This window comes from Lissotriton vulgaris, chromosome 5 (assembly GCF_964263255.1).
Source record: "Lissotriton vulgaris chromosome 5, aLisVul1.2, whole genome shotgun sequence".
In the NCBI taxonomy this organism is placed as follows: domain Eukaryota; kingdom Metazoa; phylum Chordata; class Amphibia; order Caudata; family Salamandridae; genus Lissotriton; species Lissotriton vulgaris.
In genome coordinates, this window is record NC_141693.1 from 1,018,061,188 (window position 1) to 1,018,074,527 (window position 13,340).

Here is a 13,340-nt window from a genome sequence, read left to right on the forward strand (position 1 = left end):
GCGGCACTAGCTGAGAATTTCTTCCCAATTGCATCCAATCTCCTGCCCTCTTTGTCTGGAGGCGTAGAAAGTGGTGCAACCGGATTCTTGGATCGCTGTTGAGCCGCTTGTGTAATCACTGAGTCAGGACGCGGATGACCAATCAAACATGAAGGAGTATCCGGTGGTGCTCGGTACTTCTTGTCGACTCTTGGAAGAACCGCCGGAATGGAAGCTGGCGTCTTCATAATATCAATCCCTTCTTTCCAGATATAGTCGATGATAGGGATAGATCTGGACACCCTTCTATACCCTTCCTTAAAATCATGAAGGAAGCAGTCGGTTTGTTCAACCGAAACTGTGATTGCGAATCGAGCAGCCGCCCGGTGCATGATGTTGTGAAAACCTCCTATGTCTTCTGGCGGAGAATCTGAAGGTTGTGGCAGATTAGGAGAGGGCATAGGAATGATGTAATCATTCCATGGTTCCGTAGGCGTGGAATCCGGAAGTTCCCCATCCTCTCTTTCATCCTCATCTGGGGAGGAGATGTCAACATCCTGACCTCCAGTTTCGGGGTCAACATCCTGCCTTGGAGAGTGTGAAGGATGTGGCGGTGGAGTTACTGGCATGTCCTCTGGCACAGGATTAGGAGCAGGCAGAGTTGGTGGAAACCTCTGACGATAATCGGCCAGCATGGCCTGTAAATCCTTCACCAGAACAGACGGAAGATGAGTCGTGTCTTCTGTGTGTTGTTGCTCCTGATGATAAGGAGTAGCTAAATTTTCCTGATAGTAATGAACCTCATCATCATCCTCATCCTCTTGATATTTTATGTGCAACTGGGAAGGGTGATGGGCCACACCAAAAGGATCATCATCATCATCCTCCTCTTCATTATCCGAATCTGCCTCCACGTAGTTTTCCAAGATATGCGAAGGCAAGAGGGGAGACAAATGAGAGTAACTCTGTCTCTGAAATGACTTCATCTGAAAATGGGTATACTGCACCCTAACCGGAGATGTAGGTAATAAATGCGTGGATGGCACATTCAAAGATGCCAGCGCTGCTGCCGATGGCAAAAGTGAGACAGAAGTGTTAGTTGCCGAAAGTGTCGTCGACGGTGTCGTCATAGGCATTGGAACCATGGATGAAGACTTCTTGGAAGGCGTCCTAGTAGACGGATCCGTCGGCGGACTCCTCGTCGTCGAACTAGTCGTCGACGGAGCTGAAATCTTCGTGGACGTGTTTGTCGTCGACGGGCCTGTCGTCGACGGAGTCTTCGTCGACGAGCCTGTCGTCGACGGGCCCTTCGTCGACGGGCCCTCCGTCGACGGGATCTTCGTCGACGGGATCTTCGTCGACGGGATCTTCGTCGACGGGATCTTCGTCGACGGGATCTTCGTCGACGGGGTCTTCGTCGACGGGATAGTGGAAGTCTTCGTCGACGGGAGAGTCGTCGACGAGAGCGTCGACGGAAGCGATGATGAACGCTTCGAAGATGGTGATTTGGTCGTCGACGGCAGACTCGTCGACGACGCGCTTTTCTTTGACGATCTTGTCTCAGAAGAAGAAGCCATGACGGACATCACAGGAGAAGTAATTGCTGAGGTGGTAACAGTACTTGAAGAAGTAGAGGACGTAGAATAGGTGGTAACAGTGAGAGAAGACACTAAGGTGACAGCTTTAGTGCGGACTGTACTCACAGTTGAAGACTCTGTTGACGCAGCACTCCTTGTGGATCCAGAGGGTTTATGAGAGAACTTAGCTTTTTTCAATCTCTCAGGGGAACACCTCTCTTTGGAACTGGCTCTCTTACTTGAAGTAGAGGCTCTGTCCTCGTCATCTTTGACAGACGACTTCAGCCACAAAAGAACTCTCGCCTCTCTATCCCTTTTGGTCTTAGGAGGGAAGGTTCGACATATCCTGCAATCCTTCACAACATGTGAAGGATGCAAACAATAAATACAGTCCGAGTGCTCGTCGTCCACGTGAACTCTCTTCTTGAAACATGAAGCACAGGCCTTGAATAAAGCCTTCCTTTCAGACATTTTTGAAAGAAATTGAAGAAAAATCCGAGTAGGCACTAGGGAGACTCCCTTACACACGAAGTGCGGTGAAAATCTGAGGAGAACTGCCTGGGCTGGGAAGGTTCTAGAGGGTGAGGTTAGCTGATTGGCTGAGGCTACATTTTCAGTTCTTTTTACATAATGAGGTAGATAGGCTGCTAGGTTTTGGGCCTAGTTGGGCCTATATCCTTTTCTAGCCTACTACTAATGGTTTTTTAGGCACTGCTATATATATATAATTTACCGTGGGACTCCCGCCTCGACGACGGGGAATGATTCAGGCATGTGAATCTATGAAAGATACCCCAATACTGGATAAACCCCACGTCTTCCCAGGGGGTGCACTATACAGGTCTCGCAGCAGGGGTTTAAGTACCTGGGCATCTATATATCAACGGATGCCCGGGCACGATGCACTAACAGCTTGCTTCCCCCTCTTGCGCGACTCAGGCGCGATGTGGAGGGCTGGAAAAGATTGCCGCTGTCCCTGTTGGGCCGCGCGGCATTGTTCAAGATGATGTCCCTGCCGAGATTCTTATACGCGCTCCAAAACACGCAGGAACCCGTCCCTTCCAAATACTTCAAAGAAATTGAAGGTCTGCAGCGGACCCTATTATGGGAGGGTAGGCCGCGTATCGCCGTTGTTAAACTGACTATCCCCTGGTACGATGGCGGCATTGCTCTGCCTGACATCTGCCGGTACTACTGGGCCTCTCAATTGGCCGCTCTTAACCACGGCTTTTATGGACCGGCGGAGAGTCCGGGGTACGCCATGGATCGTTGGCTCTTGAATGGCGGGATGTACTACAGAGCGCTATACTCCAGGTCTCTGGATGGAAAAATGACTGGTCCCACCAAGACTGCTGTGCACATTTGGAGGGCCATTACGAAAGCACTGGGGTGGAAGGGTAGACTTACTATGACCACTCCACTTTATGATTCTGACTTGCTGGGTAGGCTGTGGCACTCGAAGGGGTTTGACGGTTTGACCGGTGGGACCTCATTGGTATCTCCAAGGTGGCTGATGTAATGGCCAGGGGGGAAATCAAGTCTTTCGAGGTTCTGAAAACTGAGTTTCAATTGGGTGACACAGAGTACTTCAGATACGCCCAAATGCGACATGCCCTTACGGCTGCCCTGCCCGTTGGTGAGACGGTTCCCGAATCATCCCCGCTGGAAGACAGGGTGCTGGACGGCCATATGCCTGACAGTGCCATTTCCCTGACCTATAAAAAGCTGATAAATGTTCGGACGGATCTGTTGTTGAATGTGAGAGACCAGTGGGTGCGTGATGGGATTGAGTTGGACGATGAGGATGGGCAGTGTGCGGTGTCTTCCCCCAAAGAAGTGGCAATCTCGGCTAGGCTTCGCTTAGTCCAATTGAAGATACTCCACAGAGTCTATGTAACTGGCCCTAGATTGATTCACATGGGTCTCTCTGTGGACGGCCTTTGTAGGCGTGGGTGCGGTGCACTGGCCACTTTCATGCATACCATCTGGGAATGCCAGGTTGTTGCTTCTTATTGGGTACGGGTGCATGCGGTTATGCGTGAGGTGACTGGTGTGGATTTGCCTGCGGAAGCTCGGCGCTGCTTGCTGAACGTGTGGGGTCCGACTGACTACACTACTGGCCAAACCCCAGTGGGTCACACTAGGGAACATGGTGGCCAAGCGAGATATCGCTCAGAAATGGGGCGCCCGACTCCCCCCACCGTGGAACTGTGGAAAACCAATATGGATTGGTGCATGCTCCGTGAGAAGACTGTATGTGGCCCGGGGTAAGCCCAGGAGGTGGGGGGTTGTTTGGGGGGTCTGGAACGCATATAGGGGTGATATTTGTGTGCCTCCCGATGCAGGTCCGCTGGAGGTTCGTCTTTCTCCCTAGCCCTTCCTTCCACTCAACTTTTTTACTTACACTGAATCCTGCTTTCCCTCACACCCCCCCCCCCCCCCCCCCCCCCACTCTGTACGCCTTTCCAGTATGGTTATTACAGAGAGCTAAATGGTCCCGCCCGCCCCCTGGAATAGTGCACTGCCGCTCATGTGTTGTACCTTGCCACTTCCTTTTCTTTTAATGTTCCTTTCTTGTTGATTCTCTAGGTTTTTCAAGTTTATAATATAAAATTAAACCCGATATGCTCCTTGATTTGATTTGTGCGCACCTCTTCTCCGTTCTTTATAATGCTGCCTAGCCTCAGGGATGTAAGGCTGAATAGCTGTGTGCTTTGAATTTCAATAAAGGTTTTCCAAAAAAAAAAAAAAAAATGTGACCAACCCTTTAAGGATGAGTGTAGCAAAGAAAGTCTGTCGGGTTAATTCCAAGACAGGTTCCTTTCTTCCACTACCCAAACCACTTTGGAAAGCATGGAAACCCTAGGTTCACAAATGACTAATCTAACTTGCATCGCTCAAGCCATCAAAAGAGTTCTATTCAGAACAGATATTCACAAAGATTCTGGTAGTAGTGTTCCCTGATAGGAAATAACCGCACATCAAAGATTCAATGGATGTAAGACGACCATATACTGAGGGCACAATGCAGTCAGAATTGCTGTGAGTGCAGCAGGGGTGCTCTAGCAACCAATCTCACTCACTACCAAGGAGTGGAGATAGCAGATCGAAATGAGCTGCTATTAAAAGTATCCAAGAAAGAAGGTCAGCGAAGCACTCCCAAATTATAATTATATGAAATCTTAGCAGTAAGAAGAGTATATGATTAAACCATCATTCTGCAAGTACACTAGATAATCAATGACAAATCTATCCAAACATTAATTCAGACAAGATTACCCAATCACGATGTTTGGATGTATGATTTTTCTTTTATTCCTTGTTAACTTTAAGACGTAAATTGCAGCAAACATGTTTCGTCCGTACAAAATTTGTACCCAGACTTTCTCAAGGCAGAATACGATCCAACAATAGTATCAAAAGATCATGGAGCCCTACAATTAATCTTGTCCGAATGAATATTTGGGTTGCTTTATTTCATTGATTATCTAGTGTACTTATAGAATGACGGTATAATCATATACTCGTCTTACTGCTAAGATTTCATATAATTACAATTTGGGAGTGTTTCGCTGACCTTTCTTGGTCACAACAGATATTAACAGCAGGGAGCCCTCCCCATGTTGGCCTCTTGCCCTTCACTCAAGTTGCAATAGTTCTTGTGAGGGCTGCTTCTAGGACGTAAGAACAGGAGCACTATCTACAGCAGGCTACTGGCCAAAACAATCCGCGAAATAGAACGGTCCTAGAAACCTTCTACAAAATTCATCACAATATCTGCACTAACCAGATCATACGCTGAAATCCCTCCAGTAGGAATAGCTTAGAAAGTGTACTCACTATAAAACACTAGGGATTGTTCACAAGGTTATGCATGTTAGGGCCCACACTCCTATATCCAAGGGCTTCCTGAAAAAAAATCAGCCAACCAGATACTCAGGTTTTCCTATTCAAATTTCGTTTGCAGTCTTATCATTTAAATTATTTGGAAGGAGATAATTTCAGTCAAGTGATAAAGGTAAAATTCTGTCAATTGAAAAGTGCGCGATTAACGGGTTAATCATAATCTGGGGGAAAAAACAGTAGTAACTTTTTGCCTTACCCGTTGCCTAAAGTGCTGGAGCCACTTGGAGAAGGACTCAGTGAGGAGCAGCGAACAGAAGGGCTTTTCTTAGTCGAGAGATCAAGCACTCCGTCTACAGGATTAGATGCAAAGGAGGAAAACATTTAGTTAATGTCAATTAGGATAAACTAGGTGTAATGGTTTTCAAGCGTTGACCATAATTACTGAGCATATTTCTACTACTACAAATCCTGAATATATTCCAAGAAAGCACAGATAAATTGACATTTAACAAAAAAGAAAAGTTACTTGCCTGAAACGAAAAAACTTGAATAAAAATGTACTTGAAACTGTGCGGGAGCACTGAACACCAAACAATCCTTTAAATTTTTTCCTCTCCCTCCTCTGCATCCTCTCTATATTGTGGTAGTGAAAAGAGTGTTTTTCTACAGGAGAAACTGAAAGGATCCTTTGCTGCATAGAAACAAACTTACACACTGTAGGAGTAGTAATAATACACAGCTGCCTTAATCTCCCCGAGTCAGGAACATTAGTGTTAGTTTTAACTTTCTGCATACAAGCCCTTTCACACCTCTGCTGCAGAATACTGTGGCGGCAGGAGGTGGAGTGGCACAAAAGGCTGCTAACATATTGTCAATTTAACACTAGACAATGCACTGAGAAGCCATAACAGAAGTCAATGTCCTTCGTGATGGACAGTACTGAAGTGTGCAGACAGCATAACTTAAGGGATCCTCAAACTGTGCCTGCCGGGGTCATCACATACTTCTGGATTTCAGAACAAATTTGTAGATTTGAACGAAATGTGATCAGATCCTGTTAGACTGCTAAAAAAGATTTATATCGCCCTACTCGGATTTATGAAAAAACACTGCAAATCCAGTGGCAAACATATGCTCCTGCTCAGGCATTTGGAGAGACTGCATGGGGAATCTTTAGGAAATAACATGAATGAAGACAAGCTCTTTAGTGACAGACAAGGCCAAATACTTCTAGGAGTAAATAGCTAATTGAACATTGAGGTTCTATGCAATTAGGTTTTAACGTTGCTGCACAGGCAACCAAAATATGCTATGCAACACAAGCACTATAACTGGGGAACACTACCAAATGAAAATATATCAAAACTTTGTATTTGAGAAGAAAGTGATTGTTTGAGGAGGTACTGTTGGGTTGTTTTAACCTACTTCACCAGGCTATGGAAAGTGATGAATGGCTTACTTTTAAAACTAGAACATGTGCCACAATTAATTAGGTTTAGTGCCCACGGTAACATCTTATGAACATCTGGTGGCAATACGTAATCATTCAATAGAATTTTCAAGCTTATCAAGGAGCTAACCTCTAAATATATTACAGGAATTTTAACTCAATTCATGAGTTTCTACAACTAAACCATTTATTGCACTAGATTTTTGTTAGAAAGTCCTTTTGCCCTGTTCACCCCCATTTTCTGCTGAATGATACTGGGGGTAATGGATTATGACTGTACCATAGTCTCCGCTACCCAGGCCCAGAGCTATGTTTAAAAAGGTACATGTAATAGGGTACAATTACAACTGGCAATGACAGGGCATGGATGTTTAGAAGCCCAGTAGGTTTTCTATACATGGATGTGTGCACTGTTGTGTGCTTGCTGTCCTTCTAAAGGAGGCAGGCCTGTCTTGCAGTCTGTTTTTAAAAGTAAATTCTCACAATTGGCATGGACAGGCCCAAAAGTCCCTAGTATATAATAAGAGATAGAAGTTTTGAGGCCCAGCAGATTTCCTGCACTTGCATGTGTGCAAGGTGAGCGCCTGCTGTCATGTGAAAGGCAGCCTTGATTTGAAGACTATCTTTAAAAGTAAATGTTATGCAAATCTGACTTTGATGGTATAAGCACTTTAAAAAAGATAATTACCTTATTTGTACATATTAGGCGCCCCCAATGTCCATGGGGTGGGTGGTTATGTAACTATAGGCCCTGGTGATGGAAAGTGCCAATTTAATTGTTCTCAATTGTAGGAACTTCGCCGCTTGGGCTAACATTACAAAATGTTATTTAAGTACAACTATTGCTAGGAAAGGAGTAAATGTCATTCAAAGACATAAAAAGATTACCATTGATAAGTCGAACAACTTGCCACTGTTGAATGTAAAATAACTGGTACAGAAAAGAAGTTCTAGGACTTTCTTTTCTTGGGCCGAAAACCATATTTCAAGTAGTCGCTGCTGATTGGTCAGCCTTGACAGGCTGCCTGGATGAGGTGACAAGTGGCGGCAGAGAGCAGGGGTCATCTGATGGCGAGAGCTCTGAAACTGCGGAGGATAGGTCAAAGAGGGGTCTGGGTATATCAAACTGAGCTCAAAGAGAGCAGCGCACTAAGAAATGCCAGACATACCTACCCCTACATCTAGTTCCCCCAACCAGATGGGAAGCTTAGGACAGGAATTTGCAGATGTCAGGGGAAGGAGAGCTAATGGAAATGAGTCACACTGTGGACTGGTTTAGCCAGCTCTTACAATTCTGGAGAGGAATCATCCATGTTGGATTTTGGAAGTGCAGTGCTTTTTCGGAGCAGAAGATGCCACACTTGGATAGGTGCTTTTGTGGCACCCATTATCTCATTGGACAGAGGTGCCCCCTGCTTGTCGCCCCAGAATACTGAATAAATATGTGAAAGCTGCATAGTCTCTCAGATCGGTTTCTGAAACTACAAGGAGAAGGACTGCCTTGCTGGAATCTTGATTTGCACCAATAGGCCTGCATTCGGACTACCCCTGCTGCACAATCTGGTACTACAGTCCTGAGAGCTGTACCTTGCTTCAATTCAAGAAGGATTAGGGAGTGGACTCCCAGGAAGCTAAAGGTTAACAGAGCCCACTTGCATCATCTCCACCAAGAGTACCCATCCTGGAGTGCGTCCAATGAACTTTTGAGTATTTGGTCAGGTGCATTGTGAGAATTATAATCAGACATCCCCGAGACCATCTAGGAGATTTCAGACCCTTGGATTGGTGTTTTGGATACCTGGAACCTACAAGGATACCTTCAAGAAGCATCTCCTGAAATCTGGAGAACTTTTGTGAAAAAGCTCCATGAGGTGACCGACAAAGTAGAGAGTCAAGCAAACTACCTTCAGCCGCGCCCCGGATCTCAGATTCTTCACGCTGAAAGCTCTGGAGCCCAACATTTCCAGGATTTTACAGTCTAGTCAGGCCCGAAAAATGATAACAAAGTTATTATGTTGTAGATTATTCTAGAAATCTAGTAAATATTCCCGATTTCATGCCCTTATGTGGTTATATCAAATCATACCCTTATATAGGCACAAGAATCATACGCATATTAAGACATAGCCAATGCAGTCCAAATACGGCAAGGCTACTCACATCGACTCCTAGAAAGCACAACGCGTTCTTAAACAAACCAAGCCTCCAGCAGCCCGGGAATTTCCCCTGCTTCTGTATTGATTTGTCCTAGAATTCCTGGAGTCCTGAAAGAACTGCAAGTTCTTAGTGACGTTTTATGTCCAACCTTACGTCAAGCTCGGCACCTTCCAAGTATAAATATACCAGCATCGGCCTTAAGCAACACACAGTGGTTTGGAGCAGATCGGCTATCTACTTGCCCGACACCCTGCTGATGCGAGTGCCGAAGGAAGCCGACCCTCCCTGCTGACGCACTGAGAGAGACACTGTCTTTTCTCCTGCCGAGAAAACCAGCTCCAGTGTTTCCCTGTCACCCTTGCGGGTTGCTGGGAGATCGAGTCCCGAGAAAGAGATACAAGACCTTCATTCTATAACCAAGGTACAGAGCGGATTAGATCCTTAGAGAATTCTTGATTCAGATTCTTGGCAAAAACGATAAATCATCTACTCCTTTCCTTTACTAGGCTTAGGTTAGGTACACTGGGGTAGGCTTATCTTAGAAACACTAGTTAGAGAACAAGATATCTATTTTTAGAAGCTCTAGAGACAATATTACTTAGTCTCTAACACATGTACAGTCTTGTATAACTATGTGTTGAAATGGTCTCGACCTTCTCTTCTGTATTAAGAGCCATTTCATAAATGTACATTTCGTGATTCATTCAGTCAACATTCTAAATGTATAATATATGCATTATCTGAATGATACCACTGCTTACAAAAAACGTACAGTATAATTCTCATTTTTTGTGTATATACCATTTCAAATGCATTTTGGGATGGAAAACATGCTTAGATATGCTTAAACATTGCTTTTACAGAATTATTTCATAATACTCATTTTACTGTACGCACTTTACTTTATGACAAGTATTGCAATTGTGGCAATTCACTTCTCGTGCATGAGAAAGAAGACTGCTCAAATAACCTTTTTATTGAAAACGCCTGTCTCTATTTCTCTGCACTCCTGGTGAAACTAGGCATGCACGATTAACTGAGTGAAATAGCTATCTATTGTTTCCGCAACTCTGGAGATATACTCCTTATTCTGGGGGAGCAAAGTGGTCATGTTTATGCGGTTTGCAGAAACTAATCCCTTCTTGTCTATTCAAGAAAGTTAGCACCTTCTGGTTTACTTGAGAAAGTTTCTAGTGACCTCTGAGCATTTCATAATTAAGTCTAACATATTCAATAGAGACCTAGTCGACCTCAGTCCTACGTCTACACTGTCGTTTATGTTATTCCAATGCGCAGAGCCTATTGGGAATATAGGAACTACACTACAATTAGACCTGCAACTCTAATAACTTTAATAATCTACTCAACCTAACTGTAATGTACTTGACCTGTATACTGGTCTTAAATAGTGTGATCACTGGCAAATATGTGAGTTCAGCATTTCGGCTGCATAAAACAAAATTCTGGATTGATCAAATAGAGTACATGCTTGCTCCATGTGTAATAGGAATGGGTACTACACAGGATTCCTGACTTGCTTTGTAGTTCACATATAGTACTACCATCAGGCCAGGGCAGGAGTGTTTATTAGTTGATGTATAACAACTTACTTTTAATAAATAGATTACTAAAGCATAATGTGGTAGTGCACAGTAATTTACAGAGTAGAGTTCCAAGAAATGGCCATAAGCCTTCCTACCACCTTCCAACTTAACTGATAAAACTATATAGTGTAATAATCTGTGAAAATTGGGTTTCAGAATATATGTCTCATTTGTACATCATCAAGTAAAGTATTCTGATTTGTTTTTCATCCTTTTAAAAACAAAATTCGTCACACTGAGGTACCAAAAATGGGCTTTCACACCAACTGGAAAATATTTTGAAATGTTTGTACAGTTGACTTATCAGCTATTTAAATGTGTGTCAGGAACAACATGATAACCTACAGACTTTCATTTCACACGTCTTACAGCAGGTCAGATAATTCACTTTACAAAATCCTGGAACTCAGCAGTCAGAGAAGGTAAGGTAATTGTAAAATGACTTCTGACCCTGAGCACAGAGTATATGAGATAAAAACGAGATTTAAAGGCATCTTTATTGCTCCCTCACTTTGAATGAACAGAACACCTGTTCTTTGTCAACTTGCCAGGACCAGAAAGTGGGCCGAGTCATGATAGTAAACGGTACTACTATTCTACCTAAGGGCCGGTACATTTAATACTACTAGTAATCTGCAGCACTTTTTGTGCCACCACTACAGTGGCCCTATAAAGCAGGTCTCAAAGCCTGCCACTTCAGACTAGCTGTGCAGTTTTTAAGCTGCAAATTCGATGTGTCAATATCTTTTGTCGAGCCTAAAAGTTCCTTTTTAATATCTAGAAGTCACCCCTAAGATAAGCCCTATTGCGCAAATAAGACCAGGTGAATGGTCTTAAAAGTAGGACACACAGAAATTAATGTTTCATAAGTCCTGGTAGTGATAAACCTCCAACATTGTTTTTTACTCTGGCAAGAGTGACATCCCACAGAAAATCACTGGGTTAAATTATAACAACTTAGAATGCCCAATTTTAGTTTGGGAGCGACAGGGAAAATAATTCAAGGTTTCATTTTAAAAGAAACTTAAAATCCGATTTAACGGTTAAGTCAGATTTTATATTATGGAAAAGACACAAAGTTGCCTTGTTTCTGCCTAAAACCACAAAGCCTCTCTGCCACTGTACAGGGCCACACTGACTGTAGATGGCTTCCCTATACTGAGATGTGGCTTGCTCCCACAGTGGACATAGGTCTTTAGGTGTGTGGGAGGTGTGTGTGTGTGTGTGGGGGGGGGGGGGCTTTCCTACCATTAATAGAACAGCCTGGGGATGTACCCATCCCCTTATTGAGCTTGAAAGAAAATTTAATCTACAATTGGCAGATGTTGCTCACACTTGGGATTGCCTTCACTTTGTCTTCTTAGTCAGGCTGCCTCCGAATCCAATTGGCAGCTGCCCAGAACTGGTTTAGAGGGTGGACAAATGGTTACCTACCACCTATAAGGCTGGCAATGGGCATTCAAGTGAACACTCCTGAACCTGGGAAGAATCACTAACCTGCTGCCTGAAGAACCTGAAGGAAAACTGGATCTGCTTGCCTTGAGCCCAGGCCTCCAGAAGTGACTCCAAGGGTAAGCTGGCTAACCTGTGAGCTACAGAGACGCAAGCTTCAAGAGGCATTTTCTCGCTTTCCAGCAGACCAGTCCAAACTAGGATTGACCTAGTCCCCCCCTCTGCTGGGCTTCCTAATCTCCAAGCCCTGAATAGAAGGCCTCGGGCCCTTAGTTGTGGTTAAAGTGTACGCCTTCCTGCCAAACTAAAAGCATCACCAGACTCTACGGAGAGTATCAACGGAGTACCTTTCTCAATAGCTTCACCGGGATAGACCCCGAGTAGTACAAGATTGACAGCTTCACAGGACTTTATGCCAAGCAGCACCCAAGTAAGCCTGTCAATCTTAATCAACTGCTTCACCGAGCCAGATGACTTGACTTTGAGACCTCCCACAGCAGTTCACCGTCAAACTATCCATTAGTTCCAGTCTGCTACCTGGCCCTGCTGAAGACTTTCTACCTCCATAAAAAGTTCTATGTGACAAGGTAACTTTGTGACCAAGACTAACCTGGTTGCTGTATCCGACTGGCAGCCCACTGCAACCGGCCTTGACTTCTGACTTTGACCCGGTGTAAGTGGGCGTTTTTTGGTGCTATTTTAAACTAAAACTTTAAAAACTTTTATCTCTGATTTTACACATTCGAATTTTGTAGTTTTGTTGTCAGTTTTTTTTGACACATTCTGTTTTTCTACATTGGTTTAGGATTTTTATTGTGTTTTGTTTTCACTAGTACTGTTCGAGTATTGTATACATTCTTTACACATTGCCTTCAAGTTGAGCCTGGCTGCTATGTGCCATAGCTACTAGGAGGTCGAGTACATGTTTATTTACAGATTTTTGTGATTCACCCTAACAAGGTATGTGAGTGTTAACCAACGCCAAACATTCCTAGAAAGCAAAGATTCAGGGTGAGATAGCTGTGCATCTAACAAGCCATATTATCTGATTACTCGAAAATCCCTATGAACGTCAATAAAAGAGTGAAAATATATATTTTTTAAACCCATAACCCACGTTTCTGTTAAAAACTTCTACGTTACTAGACATCTATGTGTTTTTGGGTTACATCACAGGGCAGGAAAAGGCTGAACTGAACTTGTGAAGATGAATCTCACATTGATAGCACAATTACTTCACACTGCCACAGTTCGGACCTCGTATTGTCCATTAGG

At 44.0% G+C, this 13,340-nt stretch overlaps 1 protein-coding gene across 2 annotated transcripts in view; it reads right to left on the reverse strand.

Annotated features, from left to right (window-relative positions):
* Nucleotides 1–13,340, reverse strand: part of LCOR (ligand dependent nuclear receptor corepressor) — a 317,352-nt gene that overhangs the window by 162,522 nt on the left and 141,490 nt on the right. For both annotated transcript variants that reach the window (XM_086922634.1, XM_086922633.1), the window contains exon 4: nucleotides 5,659–5,752. In XM_086922634.1, coding sequence (XP_086778760.1) covers nucleotides 5,659–5,752 — 94 coding nt within the window. The remainder of the gene's footprint in view (nucleotides 1–5,658; nucleotides 5,753–13,340) is intronic.